General features: G+C 48.7%; 1 protein-coding gene across 2 annotated transcripts in view; it reads right to left on the reverse strand.

The window, feature by feature from the left end:
- Window positions 1-21469, reverse strand: part of MYO15B (myosin XVB) — a 77902-nt gene that overhangs the window by 44401 nt on the left and 12032 nt on the right. The window contains exons 9-23 of one of the 2 annotated variants that reach the window (XM_039502387.1): window positions 17517-17630; window positions 12641-12802; window positions 12167-12280; window positions 10794-10852; window positions 10571-10694; window positions 8916-9011; window positions 8169-8300; window positions 7203-7328; window positions 6832-6909; window positions 5995-6143; window positions 5658-5703; window positions 5048-5172; window positions 4004-4121; window positions 3251-3426; window positions 1850-1943 (exon numbers count right to left, since the gene is read on the reverse strand). In XM_039502387.1, coding sequence (XP_039358321.1) covers window positions 1850-1943; window positions 3251-3426; window positions 4004-4121; window positions 5048-5172; window positions 5658-5703; window positions 5995-6143; window positions 6832-6909; window positions 7203-7328; window positions 8169-8300; window positions 8916-9011; window positions 10571-10694; window positions 10794-10852; window positions 12167-12280; window positions 12641-12802; window positions 17517-17630 — 1713 coding nt within the window. Of the gene's footprint in view, window positions 1-1849; window positions 1944-3250; window positions 3427-4003; window positions 4152-5047; window positions 5173-5657; window positions 5704-5994; window positions 6144-6831; window positions 6910-7202; window positions 7329-8168; window positions 8301-8915; window positions 9012-10570; window positions 10695-10793; window positions 10853-12166; window positions 12281-12640; window positions 12803-17516; window positions 17631-21469 lie in introns of both variants that reach the window. The other variant, XM_039502388.1, reaches the window with a different exon arrangement.

Consider the following 21469-nt stretch of genomic DNA (forward strand, 5'->3'; position numbering starts at 1 on the left):
TACACTGCAGGGATTTTCAGTGGGTGTCCTGCAACCATCCTTCTGGCCAAGGGAGCAGCTAGATGAGTCTCTCCTGTGGCTCCTTGTGAGCCCTTGCGCCCGAGGAGTATGTGTTAGGAAGCTCCCCTGCCTCCAACAGGAAGCTGAGGTTCCACCTTCTGCAGAAGAAAACAGAGCAGCAGCGGCTACTATCTCACGGCTCTTCGGCAGCCTTCATGAAATGAGTTTGACAATCTCATGTCTCATCTCGGTGGATACGTGTCCACAGCACAAATCCACGGTCACTGTAGCTGGCACTAAGGAGCCCGGCTGTTGGCAGAGAGGCCCAGGATTTAAATGGCTCCTGGAGTAGCTCTCAGGGTCAGGACAGGAACACGCTGGAAGGGGCAGTGGGTGGGAAAGCTTGTGTGACCGCTGCCATTTTGGCTGTCACCGGGGATTGATCTGTCAAGACCAGGGGGTTACACGTGTGCTGTCTCTGCCGATGCTTAACCCAGTCTGTGGAGAGAGAGCTTCAGTCTCCGGGAATCTCTCCATCGTTTGGCGCCTTCCTCTCAAGATTGGGTGTTTTTCATCAGAGACGGGCTGGATGCAAGAATTCCTAGCTGGAACCCTACAGCTTGGGTTATGCAGGGGTCAGACCAGACTATCATAATGGTCCCTTCTGACTTTTAAGCCTATAAATCAATCCCTCTCCTGAGAGTACGTGACCATCCCTGGGCTGGAGTCAAGGAACACGATAGGAGATGGGCTGAGTCATTCTCCCCAACTCTGCAAACGCTTCCTCAGCTGAGATTTCCTTCTTGTACGTGGTGGTGAGACCTGGCACCAGCATGTCTCCTTCGCCCCCCAGCACTGGGCGACCCTGAGAACTGGCTTAAAACCACCCTTGTTTAAAGCCAAACTACTGTTTACAAACTCCAGCTAAAAGCAACCAGATGTCAGGTTTATTTTTGGTTTAAATTAAGATGAGGTGACCACTGGCACCCGAGAGCCACGCTTCAACGCATCTGTTTGCTGCGTCAGCTCTTTCAATCAGGCAATCTCAGTCCACGCTGAGCGTGTGGCAGGCAGGGCGGCTCCACGCACTGACACCAACAGGCTTCTGCCTAAGCGGGTCTTGATCAGAAAAAAATGTGAGCAATCGCCTCCTATTTTGGCCTGTATCACCTGACACTCCCTTGCGGTGGAACGAGGATCTCCTGTTATTAAACACTTAGGAGCCTTAACAGCACCTGCTTTGATCTCAGTTGAGGGGCAACCTCTCAAGCCCCTGTGGGACACAACCCTGCTCAAGTCACATCTCCCACCTTGCCCGAGAGTGGGGTGCCCCCAGCCTGGGTTTCAGGCTCCTCTCCACCCTGATGACTGTATTCTAGTGATGTGAGGCTGCCACTCAGCTCTCCCCGTGCCTGCATCTGCAGCGGGTTAGGCTTGTTCTGCCTGGCACCCTGAATACTGAGTCCAAATAATGGTTTAAAGCTTCCTTGTATTCCCGCAGGGCCTTGTTCATAGCTCCTGCCCTTGGTCGCAGAAGGGGTTTAAGGGCACTCGCCCGTAAAGCCTCAAATTGTCCACCGGGGCTCCCTGTGCAGCAAGACAAAGATCAACCCATGTCCCCCACCCCTGCTCGCTCCCAGTCCCAGACCCTTCATCTGCTCTGAGAGCCAAAGGCAGGTTTAACAGGCTGGGGAAATGCCACTATGTAAATCCCAGAAACTATCTAAAGAGATCACCCTGTCCCTACCCTAAGCACACCTCCACAAACTGTGTCTGTATATCCCGGAGCGAGAATGGTCCCTGCAGCGCTGCCGTGTGCGCCATCTGCTCCTATGCATGGTATTATTACCTGGCAGCGCTTCCGTGTCTGCACCAAGGGCCTGGAGATTAAAACTACCGTCCCAAGCTGCACCAGCATCATCTTCAGCCTCCTGTAGCGCTTCCTGAGAGCAGAGGGGGGGCAGGAGGGGAAGGGAAATTCAGCAAAGCAGGCCAGCCTGTGGACTAAGCCCATGGGCACAGGCCCAATGCAGCTCTGGTGTAAGCAAGGCACAAGCTCAGCAACACCAGAAAAGAGCAGGCTGCATTTTGATTTGGCCTTGCTGGTTAGCCAGGCCTCCCCTAAACAGCTACAGCTGTGTCTGTTGGGGGGGAAGGCAGTGTGTGGGGGTTTTTTGGTGTTTTTTTTAAACCAATATACAGGCATAAGCCCTAGCATGGATGCAGTTATACCAGAATAACTGCTTATACCCGCATAGTTTATGCCAGTTTCCCAACCTATACCAGTAGAGGCACTTTTGTATCAGTATCACTGCACGCGTGGCAGGAGGGTTTTGCCAGCTTAGCTATATTCATATAACTATCAGCAAAACATTTCGAGCATGGACAAGACTTGAGTTTGCCATCTGTATTCATCAGGGTTGGAATTCCCAAGGGAGTTAGGCACCAAACTCCCAATGTAATTCAATGAGATTTAGGCGCCTATCTCCCCAGGGCATCTTTGCAAATCCCAGCCATTGCTCTTATCCATCCCCTGACAGGCCACTGCAGCACACAGGGGGATTAATAACCAGTCATGATAAAGTATCTGCCTTAGGTTCCTATGCATTAGGAAGGACAAATACAGGGCACGTACGGCCCTGTGTACCACAGGACTTAGTGTCATATTTGAAATCATTTTCCAAGCACATTGATGGGCAAACATGGTGAGAGTCCCCACACTGCTGGCTTGTGTGAGGGTCGCCCTCATGGCCAATACACTGGGGATTGAACCGGGGACACTAAAGCTAAAAGGATAAGCTGCTACAGCTTGAGCTGAAGCTCCATAGCTGTGACTGTATCAGCCCATATCTTCTGTAGATTGACAGAGGGGGACCTGTAACACACACACACACCTGTGTGTTACACTTGCTTAAGAAACTCTGCTTCCACCTATCAACAGGGTTAGTTTGCAACACGAGAACCGCTGTCGGGGTTGTCTCGATAATTGCACTCTGAATCTATGTTAGACCCCGGTGAGCTACATCCACATCGGTAAATGTTTGTCAAGCAGGGCCCCGCTCCTAGCATGGACAAGCACACCAGGTGGGCAATCAAGACGGACAGTGCCCATTCTGTCCCTGCATCCCATTGCAGGTGGGGACACAGGACTGGACTCCGAGTTACTGAATCTGCACACGGCCCCCAGCAGGTGCTTATGCTTACAACTGACTACAGAATATGAGCATGGGTGTGGCCTTTGATCTCTGACCTTGCCTGGTGCCCCCGGAAATGAGCCTGGATGACCATGACCTTCTGCCGGAAGACCTGGAATTGCCTGCGGCTGATGAGGCCTCGGAGGTTCCGCTGGAGGGTGACAATGGCCCAGCTCTGCTTCTGGTTCCATCTTCTCTCCAGCAGCTGCTTGGCCTTCTCCTTCAAGAAGACCTAGGCAGAGGAAACAGCTGCTGACCCCCAAGAAGAGGCAGAGTCTATAATAGACTTTGGTGTTTACAACCCCTTAATGTCACCCTAAACCCCCATCATAACACAGGCTACCCACTGACATGAGTCCATTGTTCTTAGATAAGGTACCCCTGGGTCGCTATTCCAGGCCCTCTCTCTATCTAGGGAGGGCTGAAATGGGGGGGCTCTGGCTCAGGACGAGGTACCTCAGGAGTGCCAAGTGCGGGGGGCCCAGCAGTGGAACACCAGGGCGTGCTGCAGGTTAGCACAGTGGTGCACACAGAAGGTAGGTGGAGGCACAGGTCAAGACAGATGCGTTGGCTGCCCAAGGGAATCAGTGCCTGCACTATGGCTGCCTACGGCCAGTGTTGTCTTTCCCTTTCACAGGCACTAACAATCTCCAGCTAAAAGCGATAAAATAGAGGTCAAACAATAGAGACAGCCCGGGCAGGAGATCACATCTGTTCATGTGCAGAAGCTGAGCACCCTACTTAACATCAGCACCAAGGGGATGGACAGACAGGGCTCTGGGATCAAGACAGGAATCCTTAGACACCACCTTTGTTACTCCAATCTGATAGAGGTCCGAGGGGTCCCCCACCACATGCGAGAGCACCGCGGCGCATCCATCCCTCTCCTGCGAATAGCTCTGCCCTTGGTCAGTCAGAGCCCCATACCTGAAAGACAAGGAGGAAGCCCAGCATGCCCTGGATGACACCAGGAGGGTCTGGTAAGAGAACGGAGGTAAGAGGCACTCTGGCAGCTATGGAAAATCAGGCACAAATGATCTCCCTGAGGCCTGTTGGGTACCACTGGCAGCACATGTCATGAGGATATTTCATTAGAAACTGAACTGAGAACATTTCACAAAGGCCACCATAAAGCCATCCCATGGAAGTGGCTTTCAGCTGCTACAAGTATGGACCCAGTCCTGTCAGCACTCACACATATGAACAACTCCACACACTGTGTGCCATGGGATTCCCCATGTGCAGAAAGTTACTTGCGTGTGTGTGTGCATGCACTTGCAGGTTCCGAGGCCAAGACTGAATCTGAACTCATGGCCTACTGGTGAGAGCATCCATTCTCCTATTAGCAAATCCTCGTGCCATTCCCCTTTATTGACTTCTGATGTTTACCTTTCCAAACCTAGACACTTTAGAGAGAGACATTTGGGGAGAACATATTTTGATTTGAATTATCAACCAACATCTCTTTCTTTTATTTTTCTTACAAGGAAAGACATTAGCACTTCCCTACCTCACAGAGATGTTGTGAGGATAAATGCATTAAAGAGTATGAGGGACTCTGATATAGGATTGCCAATTCTGGTTGGACATATTCCTGGAGTTTTCATCACAACATAATCTTTAATTAAAAATTAATCTTTAATTCCTGGAGACTCCAGGGCAATCCTGGAGGATTGGCAACCCTATTCTGATACCATAGTAATAGGAGCTAGATAAGTACCTAAGATAGACAGATCCAAACAAGCCTGAAGGAGGTAGGCCCAAGACAAATAGCCACACCCCATTGCTTGCTTCATTCCCCTTGAGCTGCCTAGAAATCCCAGCCAAAAGGAAGAGAAGACAAACCAAAGTACCTGACTAAGAAGTGCTGGAATGGAATGCGGATGGGGTATCCCTCCTTCCTGATGTGGATGGCCTCCAGTATCCCAGAATGCCTCAGCTGACAAGTGACATATTCCACATCAAAGACGTCGGACAGCTGTGATGTGAAGCCATGGAGAGAGGAAAGCCGGGGTGGATGGAGAAGAGGGAATGGACAGATAGAGAGGTGGACCAATAAGAACAGCCACTCCTTGTTGGTTTTATCCCCCCAAGCTTCCGTGAATCCCATACAGCAACTTTGCCATGCTCGAGAGTGGGTGGTATGCTCTCCACATCCTGCCCCTAAGGTTTCTGAAGGCACTGATGCAATTTCCCAACAGGTGTGAAGGAGGGACCATGTGGGCAGAGGTTGTAGCTGGGACCACAGAGTAGTCGTCACTGAAATCCTGTTCCAGAGAGGGTCTGCACAGGCAGGACAGAGGAGACACCTCGCAATGCCGTGCCCCACTAATGGGAGTGAAGACCAGATGGCAGCAGGCCAAGTGGGGAAGATTAGAGAGCAAGGGAGTGAACTCCTCTGTCTGAAGGGGTCCCCCAAAACCTGTGGCTGCTTCCACCACCTAAAGCAGGTGGTTTTCTTACCTTTTTTGGATTGGGCGTGATGCAGCAAATGAAGAAAGTATGGCTTCTGCAGGGCAAAGGAACGGGAGAACACATTAACATCCCTGTCCCAGAAGCGTCCTGACTTAACCCCAGTCCATTCCCAGGGCCAAGGGGAGCTCCCAATTCCCCACAGCGGCTCAGTCAGTCTCTGCCACACAAAGCCAATCCTCCTTTTCTGGTTCTGTAGCCCATTCCTGGACCCCCCCAAGCTTCCCAATCTCCCCTCAAACCAAGCCCTTAATGATTCTAGCCAGGGGTGACTCTGAGTAGGGCAGTCAGCTTGCAATGGGGACAGTGCCATCATGGTGTCGCTCACCTCCTCAGCTTGGCTGTGAGATCCTGCAGGGACTGCTGGAATCGGGACACCAGTGTAGAGGCATGATGTTTAAGCCCTTTGCCTCCCATGGCCAACTCCCCCTGCAGTCTGTGATGTCCCTTGGCCCGCTGGAAAAGGTGGGACACCAGCTGGAAAGGAGATGGAAAAGGAAGATCAGTGAGTAACGCTCCCCTTTGTGCTATGAAATACAAGTTTCTGAAATTATTATGGTCAAAGAACGAGGACCCGGCCCCATCATCCTCCTATCCACAAGGGCAGGGCTGGGACTGTTCGCGACCAGAGTATGTTCCCACTTCGCCCATGGAGTTGGTAAGGTGTATACTTTGTCTCCAATGCATTTAAAGAAGGGACTGTGGTTTCCCCTAGTTCAATGGAGATTCTTATTGCCTAGAAGCATCAGAAACAGCACTAAGGACCAACCCTGAGTGTGTGTATCAACTCCTCCAAAGCTGGCCCCATGCCACCAGGGTGAGCAGAGTCAGGTGTTTGTCTCTGGCAGGGAAAGGGATGGGGGGAGAAATATTGGAAAGGGAAGGAAAGGAGAGACAAAAAACAGGGATTTAAGAGTCTGGAAGAGGTAATGGATAGAATGGATTAATTCACTGCCAACATACATGCTGGGGGGGCTCAGACGGTAAGTCAACAATGAGTTTAATGGGTCTATAGCCATTGCTCAGTCCAGGTTCCCCAAACGGCAGCATCAAGTTTCTTACTATTTCCCAAACTACCCCGCATCGCCTGGGTCTTTGGGCTTCTCTGAAGAAAGCCATAAAGGATCCCGCATCAGAGCAGCATAACCCTGAATGAAAAATGTACCTTGAGGCGACTCTGGGAGAAAATCTCAAGGACCTCCGGGCGCAGCTGGTCGTGGTTTTTATTCAGAAACTTGTGAACCTGTGAAGCCAAACTCTGACTGATCAGAGTATAGATCGTCACAGCCAGACACAAACACCCCATCACTGACAGATGCAGCCCAGCGTGCTGCAAAAGTTCCCTTCAACAAACCTTCTGACATGTCCTATAATGACTCAATTAGCCCAGTGTAACTGGAGACCAGTCCAGAGCTTTCCCTAAGAAGCACCCCCAAGCTCCCAACGTACTGACACCTTATCGCCTCTGTCCCTAGTACACAGTGCTCACTGCTCAAGCTGCTCAGAGACTGCTCCAGCCTGGTGCCAGGAGCTTACCTGGTAGGTGACAGGACCTGCATAGTGCTGCACGGTGAAGACTGGTGAAGGCAGTTTGGGCTTGCCATACCAAGGGTTGCTTCCATGATGGTAATGGCACTTCTGGAGGAAGGTGTGGTCAGTGGCCTGTGCAGGAGATAGACACATGCCTCACAGTGTTTTAGCCTATTCTCAGATTGTAGAGCCATTGTTAAACTGGGATTAAGGTTGTAAATACATATTAGTTCCTAAAAGGGAACCAGACACATCTTACACTGTATGTGTGACCCATAGTTCAGCTGTGTTATACTCTCTACCTCCTCCCCAACTGCTAGTGGATGGTTCACATAAGGGGGTAAGAGTCTACTACAGTTACCAGCTATTCGGGTCACTCTTTTAGTTTAAGAGGTAGAAGCTCTGTGTTTTAGTGCTAGGGTCTGGTGTTCAAACCCCATTGACAACCCATGATGGATGGGGAAAGAGGATTATCATATAAACTCTTCAAGGACAAACAACAGTAATGTCCACCTTTGACCATGCCATGAAATTTTAAGTCTGCAAAATAACCCTAAAAAAATAACCACCCCACCCCACCTTTTCAAAATATAATCGAAGGCACCAGTCCTCATGGAGGTCTACTAAATAAAACACATTTGGAATACTTGCACCAAACTGCTTTTGAGATAGGATTTTTAAAAACAAAGTACGCCAGTTTCCTAGCAGTGAAATAGCTCCGCTGTCTTATCTCACAAATGTTTTCTCTACTACTGTACCCCCCCACGCACACACACACACAAAAGGTAAACACAGTCCCATTTAACAGAACAGCAGCCCTGAAACATTTCAGAAAAACTGGAGATGAATGAAGAGTGGGCATCAAAATCAGAATTCACTAGTCCTGAGTGACCTTCCTCCAAAACCCACTGACCTACTCCCCACTTCACTTGCTGTACCAAGCATGGTTGAAAGCCATGATGTGTTCTTAACCTGAGCCAATGACGTCTGGTCATCCAGGATGCGTAAAATGCCATGGGGCTTTGCAGCAATCAGATCCAGGCATGACTCATTGTGCATCTTGGAAATGGGAATCCAGACTAGCTCCTCTTGGGTGTATTCCTCCTATGGATCAGAGGTAATCCAGCCAGCCCCGCCCACAAGCCATGAAAACGAGATGAAATCATGGAGTTAGCAGAGAGATCCAATTGTTAATCGGTACTGTTAGAAACTTGCATGGTAGCTCCCCCATTTTAGCCCATTGGACCCTTTTTTAAGCCTGCTAATGTTCTTTCTAATCTGTGAGGAGAGAGCTATACTAGAGCAAGAAAAGGAGGAGTGTAAGAGATACTGAGTCTGGAAATTACACTGATTTCCTGCGTGGAGGCAAAGCAAAGTGAAACTCTTAAGCTTCCAGAACAAGCCTTAAAGTCACAGGTGTGATCAGGGTCTCAGATCTCGACTAAGCTGCTTATAAACCCTGTAAAACAGAGAAGTGCTCTAGCAGTCAGTCTCTCTCTCTCTTTCTCTCATGAACTTACTCCAGAATTAGCACAAGGTCATGAACAATGTACATAGCCTCAGAAACATGCCCTGTGGTGGGAGCACATTGGTATTGGACGAGAGCACCAGATCCAGTCAACCCCCTCCTTTCCTGCGAGGGAGCACCAGCCAGCTGAGACTGACTCGACTCGCTGCATGTGTGCCAGTCCCCACCTAACGGGGAAGCTTCTATTTTACCTCTTCCTGGGCAACGACTGTCTGGCGGAAGAAATGTTGGAGACGCTCGTTTGCGAAGTTGATGCACAGTTGCTCCAAGCTGTTCACCCCCAGATCCTGTGGACGTGCGGGAAGACACATGCCTCACTCTTTTCTGTTATTGATCATCATCGTTATTACAATAATGCTGAAGGACCAACCCCAAGAATGGGGCCCCATTGTGCGAGGCACCGACCAAAGAGTAGGAGGCAGTCCCTGAGCCAAAGAGCTGAGCTTCTCATAGATAAGACAGACACAGGGCGAGGGAAGGGGTGAACAATGGGATGGCAGCAAACAGCATGTTAGTTCCATGATTTTGGGGGAGGGGTCTCAGGAATTATTCAGAAAGGGATCAGCTAAATGGCAAGAAAGGGGAAGGGAGAGGGGACACTGTAGGGATGAGTGGGGCAGGGCAGGGCTGAAGAGGGTCAGAGGAGCAGGTGTGAAGAGGTTGTGTTGCCGTCCCTCCTGGAGGGTGTGCAGAGCTGTACAGAACATGCAGCATCAGCCTCTGCTGACTTCAGCCCATAGTCCTGCCAGCCTGTTCTTGGCAAACCCTGGTACTGCAATACATTAGTCTCACAAGGCTTCCATTATAGGTCCTGCTTCCAGGGTCTGATCCGAAGCCCTGTGAATCAATGGGAATCTTTTCATTGACTTCAGTGGTTGTTGGGCCCTTACTCAGGTCGGGAATGGCATGAGAGCAGGAAACAGGGGTACGTGGAAAACAACAACAACTTTAAAAATATATATATAAAAGAGTGTTAACCCAACAGAGTTTCAACTTCATCAGAGTGCCAGGGATGAACGGGCACAGTCAGGTTAAAAATCATGTTCAACAAGAAACAAGTTTCTTACTTATGTTACTGGGAACACCCAAGATGATTAAAACTCAGTTTTATTCTATTTTTAAATCAAGTGCATTTGTCATCATTTGTGCTGCTTGTTTACTTTTGGTGTTTCTCTGGACTTGGACAATGAAAGTGATCTGACAAGTTTCATTCTCCAGCTCCCTTGCACTAGCATAACATGGCAGGGTTGGGGCTGCTAGAGAAGAGTTAAATCCAGACTATTTTCATAGGAATTTATTTCTATTGCTTCTAGGTTCTGTAAGACCTTCTTTAACCAGAACCTAAACACTGGGTTTAAATTAGTGTCTCGCTAACAGCCACACACAACTTTCTTTGTCTTTCAAATACAACACTCTCTTCGGGGCCATGCTTTTGATCTATATTTAATACAGTTTATGTGTTGTAAAGTGCCAGGTACTGTCATGACTTGGTAGAAACCGGAACACAGGTGTAGTTTGGATTCAGTTCAAGTTTTGGATGGGGACCTGGATTTGTTCTGGTTTAATCCCAAATCGCTTCGCCATCTGCACGCACATGAGTGTGTACACACACACACACACACACACACACACAGTGCCAAGCTAGCCCTATTATTATTTTTATAGCACTGAAAGTACACATGGTGCTTTATAGACATTTCAAATACACAGGTCCCTACATTTTAGGCGACACTGTCTTCTCCCCCAGCCAACACATATGACCTCCCCCTTCTATATTAATAAATGAACCAGAAGCCCAAGCAGCCCTTTCAATAGCTCCAAGACCATACAATGTAACCAGAGTCACCTCAAAGCCATATATGTCGACAATGCCCAGAGTGCTGTCCATTTCGCTGGGGGCTAGCCACTCATTGATCTTCACCAGAAGCCAGTCAAAGAGCAGGGAATACAGAGCCTTGGCAATGGCATCCCTTGGTGAGGGAGAAGAGCAAAACAAGTTACCATAAAGACAACACACTGGGGTTTATCTCACCAAACTCAGACAAAGAGACAAAAGCATTGGAGGTTACCTGGCATCAATGGCGCTTTCGACAGACAAAGGGGTGAATATACGATCATAAGACGTCACCTGGAGAGAAAGAGGCACTATTTGTTATAAAAGGCTGATGGAAAATGTTTTTATCCAGAAACCCGTAAGTAATTGATTCAACCTAACAAAGCTCTTTGCCTGGGAAATCCCTTGGATAAAGCGAGGTGAAAGTTAGAACAGAACCTTATTAATAGGCCCCTTTGTGGTCTGGGAGTCAGCTGTCAGAGATCTCAAATCAGGCCAGAATCACATGTGCACTATGGCACACTTACGCATGTCTAGCAATACAAAGGGGTGTTATGGTAGGTGTAGATGTAATTTATGCCCATTTCAAGGTCTCTTTACACTGCCAGAGTGATGGAAAGGGGTCTTAGTGTAAATAAGAATGAAACCCATCAAATCTCCCTCTATGACCCACTGCAGGAGTCACTTTCCATTGCTCTTGCTGTCAACTCCCAGAGTTTAAGCCCTCTAGGACTAGTGCCAGGTAGGGAGACCAGATTGCCTAATTTTATAGGGACAGTCCTGATATTTGGGCCTTTTCCTATTATCCTATTTTCCTATTACCCCCCCATCCTATTCCTATTACACCCCCGCTGCCCCGATTTTTCACATTTGCTATCTGGTTACCCTAGTGCCAGGACATTCTCATCGGAGGACCCATCCCTTCGGGAGCCTTCTCCCTCCAGCATACTGCCAGATCCTGAGTTCACTGCACTTCAGAGCCCCTGTAAGAGTTACCCCTTTGGTCAGGCTCTTGACTCAGTATATGGTGTAACTTAACTGTAGGGGATGGGGAGAGCAGGAATCTGTTGGTAAATCTGTTAAATTGGAAGGTTTGGACGTCAATGATAATTAGCTATTGGTTTATGGATGCCAGCTCCCCCCAGATTTTAACTATAGGCACAAATATGAACTCCTTAACAAACAGGGCCTTTTTGCAGGATAATTTAGCCTGGCCAGGGGCGCAATCTGTTGCCACATGAGCATATCCCACTGTATCTCAATCCATGGCCATTTAGGATTGCATGCAGGGGAACACGTGAGCCGCTCACATCTGCACTAGCACAGGAGGAAGAAAGTGCGCCCTTGCACAGTCTGCTCCTGGGAATGAGGAGCAGCAGCATTTTTGTTCTCACCTGGATAGGAGGCCTGGCTCTTCAGCTGCGACCTTCCTTGCATCACTCAGTAGGAGGCAACAGTAAAGCAGCTGCCAGCAGACACGCTGCTCAGATCCCTCTGCCGAAAGAGCACTGGGCTGGGGCACAAGCACTCTTTCTACACAATGCAACCTCAACACTGAAGTCCCTCAGGATGGCGGGGAGCGGGCTGAAGGGGCCATGCGGTACTCACTGTGACTCGGTGAGTGATGGCGCTTTGGAGGAGATCTGCTGAGACATGCAGCAAACTGGCCACAATCCGGATTTCCGTGTCACTGGGGATGGCTGCAAGGCCAAAGGATTCCTTCTAAATCATGGGGAAAAGAATGCATCATAGCTTGTACTAGATACACAGAGTCCCACACTCACCCAGAACACTTCTGCAGAGAATTGAACTCATCCCACTGCATAGGGGTGGGTCACACTGTAGTGGGCAAAATCTTGCCTTTGGCTTGTAGATCAGTTCTTCGGGCTCTAATTATCCCTTGGCAGCCCAGGCATCTGGGTTCTGCTCTCCATTTCTCTGGGTATTGGCTGCAGTCTTGAAGGAGGGGGAAGGGCTCTAGATGACCATGTGCAACTGAGACTACTCTCCCAAGTCCCATCACACGAGGCTGCTGACCTGTTCGGTATTAGTCACGGCCAAACTGGCGAGGTGTTAACATACCTCACAGGAGGTAAAACAGATGTTCCCCAGCTGCAGGATGGCAGCCAGCACTGCCCAGATGGAGGTCAGCTGATCATCTGAGAGGCCAATCACCTGCAGAGCTTGCACCAAGACCACAAAGTCCCGATCGTCTTGCTTCCCCGAGAGGTCGCATGCTCTGCCCTGAGAGAACCAACGAAAGCCTGTGGTTGGACCCACACGGCCCTTTCACACCAGCCTCTCGCGCCAATGTCACTTCCCAGCACTAGAGAGGGGCCCAAATAGTAAAGCTCAGATCTGGGTTTCAGAGCTCACGGGGTTAGGTTGGGCCCATCAGAAGGAGAGAGCCCATTTCAGAAACACGCCAACGAACACTTTTGAACCCCCACAGGCCTCGGGCAGGGGTGCCAGAATGGGGGTGCCAGGAGGCCATGGCCCTCATACTATTTACCAGCCATAAGGGGCAGAGCCACCCAAAGGATTCTGGGGGCCTGGGGCAAAGCGGGGAAGCTGCGGTGCTTGTACTCACCCGGCAGCGGTCCGGGTCTTCGGCAGTGGGGGGCCCTTCAGTCACTCCGCGTTTTCTGCGGCACTGAAGGGCCCCCCGCCGCCGAAATGCCGCCGAAGACCTGGACCGCCGCCGGGCCAGGGCTCACGGGGCCCCTCTGGGGGCCAGGGCAAATTGTCCCACTTGCCCCCCCCCTCTGGGCAGCCCTGATAAGGGTGAGCGACGGGGGGAGAGGGGGAAAAGGGGATGGAGAGGAGCGAGCAGGGGATGGGGTCTTGGGGAGAAGGGGCAGCGTGAGGCAGGGCCTCGGTGGCGGCACAGGGGAGACAATGCCACAGTTCGGGCACCATTGGCCCCCCCACTTTTAGGGCACTTCCACCACTCCTGGCCTCCTGGGTATTCAGACCTGGCATATTAGACTGGGCCTCTCGCCAGCAAGGAGCCCTGTCCCTCTCCTGACACAGCGTATTCCACACCGGGGCAAACACGACATGAGGAAATGTTGCTAGCTGACAGGAATTTACCCTGTCAATTTCCACCCCCCTCAGCTACTGCTATGGCAGACATTCCCTTCAGCCCAAATCCTTCTCCCACTGGAACCTGCCCTGCAGTCACGGTGACCTGCAATCTAACACCACTAGAGGGAGCTCAGAATTTGAATAAAGGTAGGAAGGTGTGGAGGAGAAGAGGGAACCCAATTGACCACACTTGGCCCCAGTTTGCATTGGGTTGGGTTGAGACCATCAGAAGGAGATCTCTTGTATTTGCCCAGTGCGTCCAGTCGCTTCTCTCTCAGGTTTTAAGCTCTTTGGGGCAGGTTCTCTCCTTATCTGTGTGTATTAGCTATGTGGGGTCATACGCCGGCACTCATCGCCCTATTATCTGAATGGCAGTATGCACATTGCAGGTGTTTCAAAACAAATTAATAAATCCCATGAAAATCAGAGTGATGCCACAAATTCAGCATAGGACATGCCAGCAGACTGAGCCAGAGCAGAAGAACCGGCTGAGCCCCTGAGGGGGACATCTCCAACGGCCCTGACTAGTCATAAATATAGCAAGGGAAACTTTAAATAAAACCCATAAAAGGCCAGGTGATTGAGTGGTAAATAAGGATTGTACTGAGTTTCTCCAATGGGAAAGCTTCTCCCCCCCTGCAGGGGGTCTGAAGATGAATCATTTTTTATTACACCAGCCTGGCAGCAACTTGAGGCTTCTCCAAATAAGAGCGGGGTTAAATCACAGGTGATAGAATCATAAAACTGTAGGACTGGAAGGGACCTGGAGAAGTCAAGTCCAGCCCCCTGCGCTGAGGCAGGACCAAGTAAGCCTAGACCATCCCTGACAGGTGTTTGTCCAGCCTGTTCTTAAAAACCTCCAGCGGTGGGAATGACAAAGGCAGAATGGAACTGGAGGGGGAGTTCAGCAGCCCCATATCAGCCGGGGTCACAACAAAGAGAGGGCGCCTCAGTACAAAGGGGAGACTGGTCCCTTCCCTCAAACTCTAAGGCTCTCAGTCTACACTTAAAATGCTGCAGCTGCACCGCTGTAGCGCTGTTGTGTAGACACTTGCTTCAGCAATGGACGGTGTTTTTCTGTCATTGTAGTGACTTCACCTCTTTCAGAAACAGTAGCTAGGTGGACGGAAGAATTTTTCCATCGACCTAGCGGTATCTACGCTGGGGCTTAGATCGACTTAACTATGTCATACACGGTGCGAACATTTTCACAGCCCTGAGCAATGTAGTTAGGTCAACCTAACTTTGTAGGGTAGACCTGGCCTTAGGCACATAGGTTTGTCCTATCCAATCAGACCACCGGTCTGGCACCCAGCAACACCCAACACCTGATACCTCAGAGCAAGGCAAAAAAGATATCTATGTCCCTTGTGAGAGGCAACAGAGTCTCATAATGAGAGAACTGATCACGGTTCTATTCCCACTTCCATCACCAAATCTTACCATGACCTTGGGCAAGTCCCTTCCCCGCTCTGTGGCTTAGTTTTCCTCTCTGCAAAAATGGCTCCAGTAATACCTGCCCACCTTCACACAATGCTTTGAGCCCCTGAGATGAGAGGTGCGGTAGAAGTGCTAAGCAAACATGCCCACCAATCATTCAGTGATGCAAGGAGGGCAGGGGGAAGCTCCCAACTGACCCCCAACTCTGAACTTTGGTGGATCAGATAAAGAGAGAGAGACTGAGATCCAAACTACTCCTGATTTTGCAAACCCAAAGTTGGACTGGTGAAGTTTTGCCCTTCTCCCCTAATCTCTTCCCGCACTTCTCAACAGGCCTTGCCATGTCAATTCTCACTGGGACTTTCCAGGTACAGCATTATCTCTAACTCAGGGCTTCTCAAGCTTCATGGCACCGTGACCCCCTTCTGACAACAAAGTTACTACATGACTCTGGGATGGGGGCGGAGACCAAGCCCTGCTGCCTCGGGTGGGAGGAGAGGGGGCCGCAGCCGGAGCCTGCCACCTCGGGTGGGGGTGGAGTTCAGGCTTCAGCCCTGGGTCCCAGCAAGTCTAATGCTAACCCTGGCGACCCCGTTAAAATGGAGTCGCGACCCACTTTGGGGTCCCGACCCACAGTTTGAGAATCCCTGCTAGCTAACTAACATGTAGCACCATCCCGCTTGGTTCTCCCTTCCCCGGTTGCTAGGGAAAGGTCTAATAACTTCCAGTTCAAGGAGAGATCTTTTAACATGCTGTAATTGTCTGATGTGAAGCTATTGAGCATGTTGAGCCATTAATTGCCCTAGCCTCCTAGGAACAATCAAGTCATTAAGGGTACTTGTCCCATCCTTGCTAGGGGGAAAGCTGACACCAATCTAATTATGGGTGAAGCTAGGATTGAGTCCTCAAAACGGCAGAACTGTGTAAGGGCTGGTCTACATACAGGGAAATTGACCGGCATAGCTATAGCAGAATAATTACTCCACTTCAGCTATGCCAGTGTAACTCCTCTGTGGTGGATGTTCTGTTTATTCCAGAAGAAAAGTGATTCTTTCAGAATAATTATTTTTCTATAGCTAAGCTGGTCAATTTCCCCCACGTAGACAAAGTCATAGACTCATAGGCTATGGCTACACTTGCACTTCAAAGCGCTGCTGCGGCAGCGCTGCCACGGCAGTACTTTGAAGCGCTAAGTGTAGTCAAAGCGCCAGCGCTGGGAGAGAGCTCTCCCAGCGCTGTCCGTACTCCACCTCCCTGTGGGGAATAACGTACAGCGCTGGGAGCCGCGCTCCCAGCGCTGGGGCTTTGACCACACTGGCGCTTTGTAGCGCCGCAATTTGCAGCGCTGGAGAGGGTGTGTTTTCACACCCTGCTGCAGCGCTGCAAATTTGCAAGTGTTGCCATGGCCATAGACTTTAAGGTCAGAAGGGACCATTATGATCTTCTAGTCTGACCTGCACAACGCAGGCCACAGAATCTCACCCACCCACTCCTATATCAAACCCCTAACCTATGTCTGAGCTCCTGAAGTCCTCAAATCGTGGTTTAAAGACTTCAAAGTGCAGAGAATCCTCCAGCAAGTGACCCGTGTCTTAATTAAGTCCTTAATCAGCACTGCCTTTTATTGCTACTAAATGTACTGCCATTCAGTTTCTTCAGGTGCTTTGTTTTATTCCGCAAAGGATAAAGAGAGGCTTCCTTGATCCAGCCCACATCTCCCCAATCCTTTTTGGCCCACAGAAGATTATAGGCCCAGGCAAAAGCAGATTAACCCCATTGTAGAAAGCTGTTTTCCAGCATTGCCAACTCTCATGGTTTTGTTATGAGTCTCATGATCATTATTGTTTTCCTTAAAGCCCCAGCTCCTGGAGTCAAGTGGAGATGTGATGATTCCAGCCTTCAGTCTTAAAGAAAAAGTTTCTAGCCCTTGTAGCTGTACAGAAAGCTTCAAAATGTGACCCCAGTGCACCCTGACAGCTCAAAAAGCAAAAGGCGAATAAAAATCTATTATTTTTACATAATCTCATGTTTTTTGTTGAGCCCGACTCATGATTTTTGAACATTTGGGGTTGGAAATACTGGGCCTTGGTGTTTAGATGACCCATATGAAAACAAGAGTCCCAATAACACGGCTTTTTCCAAGAGGCAATGGAACCTGAATGATGGGAGAGGGAGAAGTGACAGGGACCAAGCCTCTCCAAACAGAAAGACACATTCCTTGGGTCAAGAGCGAGAGGGGCCCAGACAGTGCAGAGGGCAGCCAAGATCCAAACCGTAACCCTGTGCCACCTCCAGAGGGAAGCACAGAGCTCATCATCTTACCTGTTTCCTGCTGGGTCCCCAGCACCAGGCTGATCAGAGAGGAAAGTGCTGGTTCAACCATCTCTCTCCCTCGCCTGGCTGGAGCAGCTTGCTCCACCCTCTCACTCACCTGATTCAGGTAGAAGTAAGTCTCTGCCTCATGCAGGAAAAGCTTCTCTTTCTGCTCCACAGGCAGCCCTGCCAGCAGCTCATAAAACACATGGTAGCTCCTCTCGCCACAGGCCTGAAAGGAGATCGCTCACACTGTGGGCCAAAGGTCTCGCTCCGCCACCCCATTGCATCAGAGCTAAGGGAAGTCAAAATTTCATCAGACAAATCCCCCAAAGTCCGGAACCCAGGCGAATCTTTGGGCTTTGCAAACCCAGGCTGCAGACTGCAAAAGAACAGGCTCACTTTGAAGTTTCCATCCAGTGCTTCCTATAACCAGGATAGAAACAAACACCCCCTTTCACAGGGCTCCCACTGCTCAGGGGCGGCTCTAGCCATTTCGCCGCCCCAAGCACGGCGGCATGCTGTGGGGGGAGCGCTCTGCCGGTCGCTAGTCCCGCGGCTCCGGTGGATCTCCCGCAGGCACGCCTGCGGATCCTCCACCAAAGCCGCGGGACTAGCGGACCCTCCGCAGGCATGTCTGCGGGAGGTCCACCGGAGCCGCCTGCCGCCCTCCCGGCGACCGGCAGAGCGCCCCCTGCGGCATGCCGCTCCAAGCACGCGCTTGGCGTGCTGGGGCCTGGAGCCGCCCCTGCCACTGCTGGTCCTTGCACACCCAAGCAAAGCAGGGGGAGAGAAAAATCAATGGAACTTTTAATAAACTTTAAGAAGTGTAGTTCAAGCTGCTGGGGCTAGAGGGAGCTCTTATTTATCCATACTGGGTTCTCCTATCCCTACTGCAAATCTGAGCCAAATAATTCCTGTTAACTTCAGTAGGCCAGATTTTCAGCTGGTATAAATAAATGTGGTTTCATGGACATCAGTGGAGCTACCCTGTCATACACCAGCTGTATAGGGTTGCCAACCCTCCAGGACTGACCTGGAGTCTCCAGGAATTAAGGATTAATCTTTAATTAAAGATTATGTCATGTGATTAAATCTCCAGGAATACATCCAACCCCAAAACTGGCAACCCTAGCTGTGAACCTGGCCCAAAGGGGTTAGACTGATGTTAAGTCAGGGCACATTTTGTCCTTGTAGCTTCATCTAAGGAAAAATATCCCCAAGTGGAGAATTTATTACTAATCATGCATTTCTCGTGGGAGAGAAAACTAGGGTGACCAAACAGCAAATGTGAAAAGTCAGGACGGGGTGGAGGGTAATAGGAGCCTATATAAGAAAAAGCCCCAAATATCAGGACTGTCCCTAAAAAATCGGGACATCTGGTCACTGTATTTGCAACAATGTTATGCTGCCCAGTAGGAACACAACCGTTTACATGGACTTGAGCTAAGCCCATGTGCATATGGGATGGCTTCCACCTTGGCCAACACACCAGAGATTGAACTGGGGACTTGAAGATCTAAAAACATGAGCTGCTACAGCTTGAGCTAGAGAGCCATGGCTCTACAGCTGGTCACAGTAACAACTCTCATCCTCTGAGGAGTGACACAGAGGGGGACCTGTAACACACACACACCTCACACATATTACATTGCAAACCCTTTCAGTTAATACTAGGGTTGTCGATTAATCGCAGTTGACTCATGTGATTAACTCAAAAAATTAATCACCATTAAAAAATTAATAGTGATTAATCGCAGTTTTAATCGCACTGTTAAACAATAGAGTACCAATTGAAATTTATTACATATTTTGGATGTTTTTCTACATTTTCATATATATTGTATTCTGTGTTGTAATTGAAATCAAAGTATGTTATTTTTTATTATAAATATTTGCACTGTAAAAATGATAAACAAAAGAAACAGTATTTTTCAATTCACCTTATACAAGTATAGTAATACAATCTCTTTGTCATGGAAGTGCAACTTACACAATGTAGATTTTTTTTTGTTACATAACTGCACTCAAAAACTTTAGTGCTACAAGTCCACTCAGTCCTACTTCTTGTTCAGCCAGTCGCTAAGACAAACAAGTTTGTTTACATTTTCAGGAGATAATGCTGCCCTCTTCTCATTTACAATGTCACCAGAAAGTGAGAACAGGCATTTGCATGGCACTTTTGTAGCTAGCATTGCAAGGTATTTATATGCCAGATATGCTAAAAATTCATATGTCCCTTCATGCTTTGGCCACCATTCCAGAGGACATGCTTCCATCCTGATGATGCTCATTAAAAAAAATAATGCATTAATTAAATTTGTGACTGAACTCCTTGAGGAGAACTGTATGTCTCCTGCTGTGTGTCTTACCCACATTCTGCCATATATTTCATGTTATAGCAGTCTCGGATGATGACCCAGCACGTTGTTCATTTTAAGAACACTTTCACTGCAGATTTGACAAAACGCAAAGAAGGTACCAATGTGAGATTTCTAAAGATAGCTACAGCACTTGACCCAAGATTTAAGAATCTGAAGTGCCTTCCAAAATCTGAGAGGGATGAGGTGTGCAGCATGCTTTCAGAAGTCTTAAAAGAGACTAACACGGCTACCACTCTTAAAAGAGCAACACTCTGATGTGGAAATTACAGAACCCGAACCACCAAAAAAGAAAATCAACCTTCTGCTGATGGCATCTGACTTAGATAATGAAAATGAACATGCATCGGTCCACATTGCTTTGGATTGTTATCAAGCAGAACTTGTCATCAGCATGGACACAAGTCCTCTGGAATGGTGGTTGAAGCATGAAGGGACGTATGAATCTTTAGCACATCTGGGACATAAATATTTTGAGACGCCGGTTACAACAGTGCCATGAGAATGCCTGTCCTCGCTTTCAGGTGAATTGTAACAAGAAATGGGCAGCATTATCTCCTGCAAATGTAAGCAAATTTGTTTGTCTGAGTGATTGGCTGAACAAGAAGTAGGAGTGAGTGGACTTCCAGGCTCTAAAATTTTACATTGTTTTATTTTTAATGCAGTTTTTTTTGTACATAATTTTGCATTAAGTTCATCTTTCATGATAAAGAGATTTCACTACAGTATTTGTATTAGGTGAATTGAAAAATACTATTTCTTTGGTTTTTTTACAGTGCAAATACTTGTAATAAAAAATGAAGTGAGCACTGTACACTTTGTATTCTGTGTTGTAATTTAAATCAATGTATTTGAAAATGTGGAAAACATCCCAAAAATATTTCAATAAATGGTATTCTATTACTAACACTGCGATTAATCATGATTAATTTTTTTTATCATTTGACAGCCCTCGTTAATACACTAATATGGCACTATAGAAATAAACAATAGTTATGGGATTAATGCATTGTGCAGAGCCCACGTCAAACAGACAGCAGCGAGATCATTTCTTTCCTGCAGTTCTAGAAATTGTCTGGCAACAGTAACAATGGGTTTAATCAAGTCAGCCATTTAAAATCACCTAATTAGATTTGGGTTTACTGAGAACGTGCGGAAAGTGCTGTAATAGTTGGACATTTAAAAAACACACTACAGCTGAGTGAAGTGTTTGTGAGGCCTGTGATCTATCTTACCATATTAAAAAAACAAAAAACAGATAGAGGGCTTGGATGGAGCAGCAGAATGGGGGCACGGCCATCTGGGTTCGTCCATCATCTCTGGGCACCTATGCTCCCAAGGCAATAAGCTCAATAGTGTCTGAACCCAGGTCCTGATGGATATTTGTCCATTTCACAGAAGCACCACACAGTTCATCCCAGCTGGCAGCATCTGCTCAGAGGAGTCCCAGGACTGGCCCAGCAGGGAATGCTGCAGGGAGGGCTCCACCATAGGAGGGGCTGCAGATAAAGCTCAACCTGTGTCCACACTAGATTCATCCTGTGTAGGTGACACATGAGACTAACCCTAACCCAAAACTCTGCTACTGTCCACTAGGACTGAGGGCTTGCCTCTTGCCATCTGACCAGAGAAGCTGCAGGAATTCCTTGCACTTGGTAATTAACATAGACCCTAACACACAAACACAGCC

The sequence above is a fragment of the Mauremys reevesii genome, linkage group 15 (genome assembly GCF_016161935.1).
Source record: "Mauremys reevesii isolate NIE-2019 linkage group 15, ASM1616193v1, whole genome shotgun sequence".
Lineage (NCBI taxonomy): Eukaryota > Metazoa > Chordata > Testudines > Geoemydidae > Mauremys > Mauremys reevesii.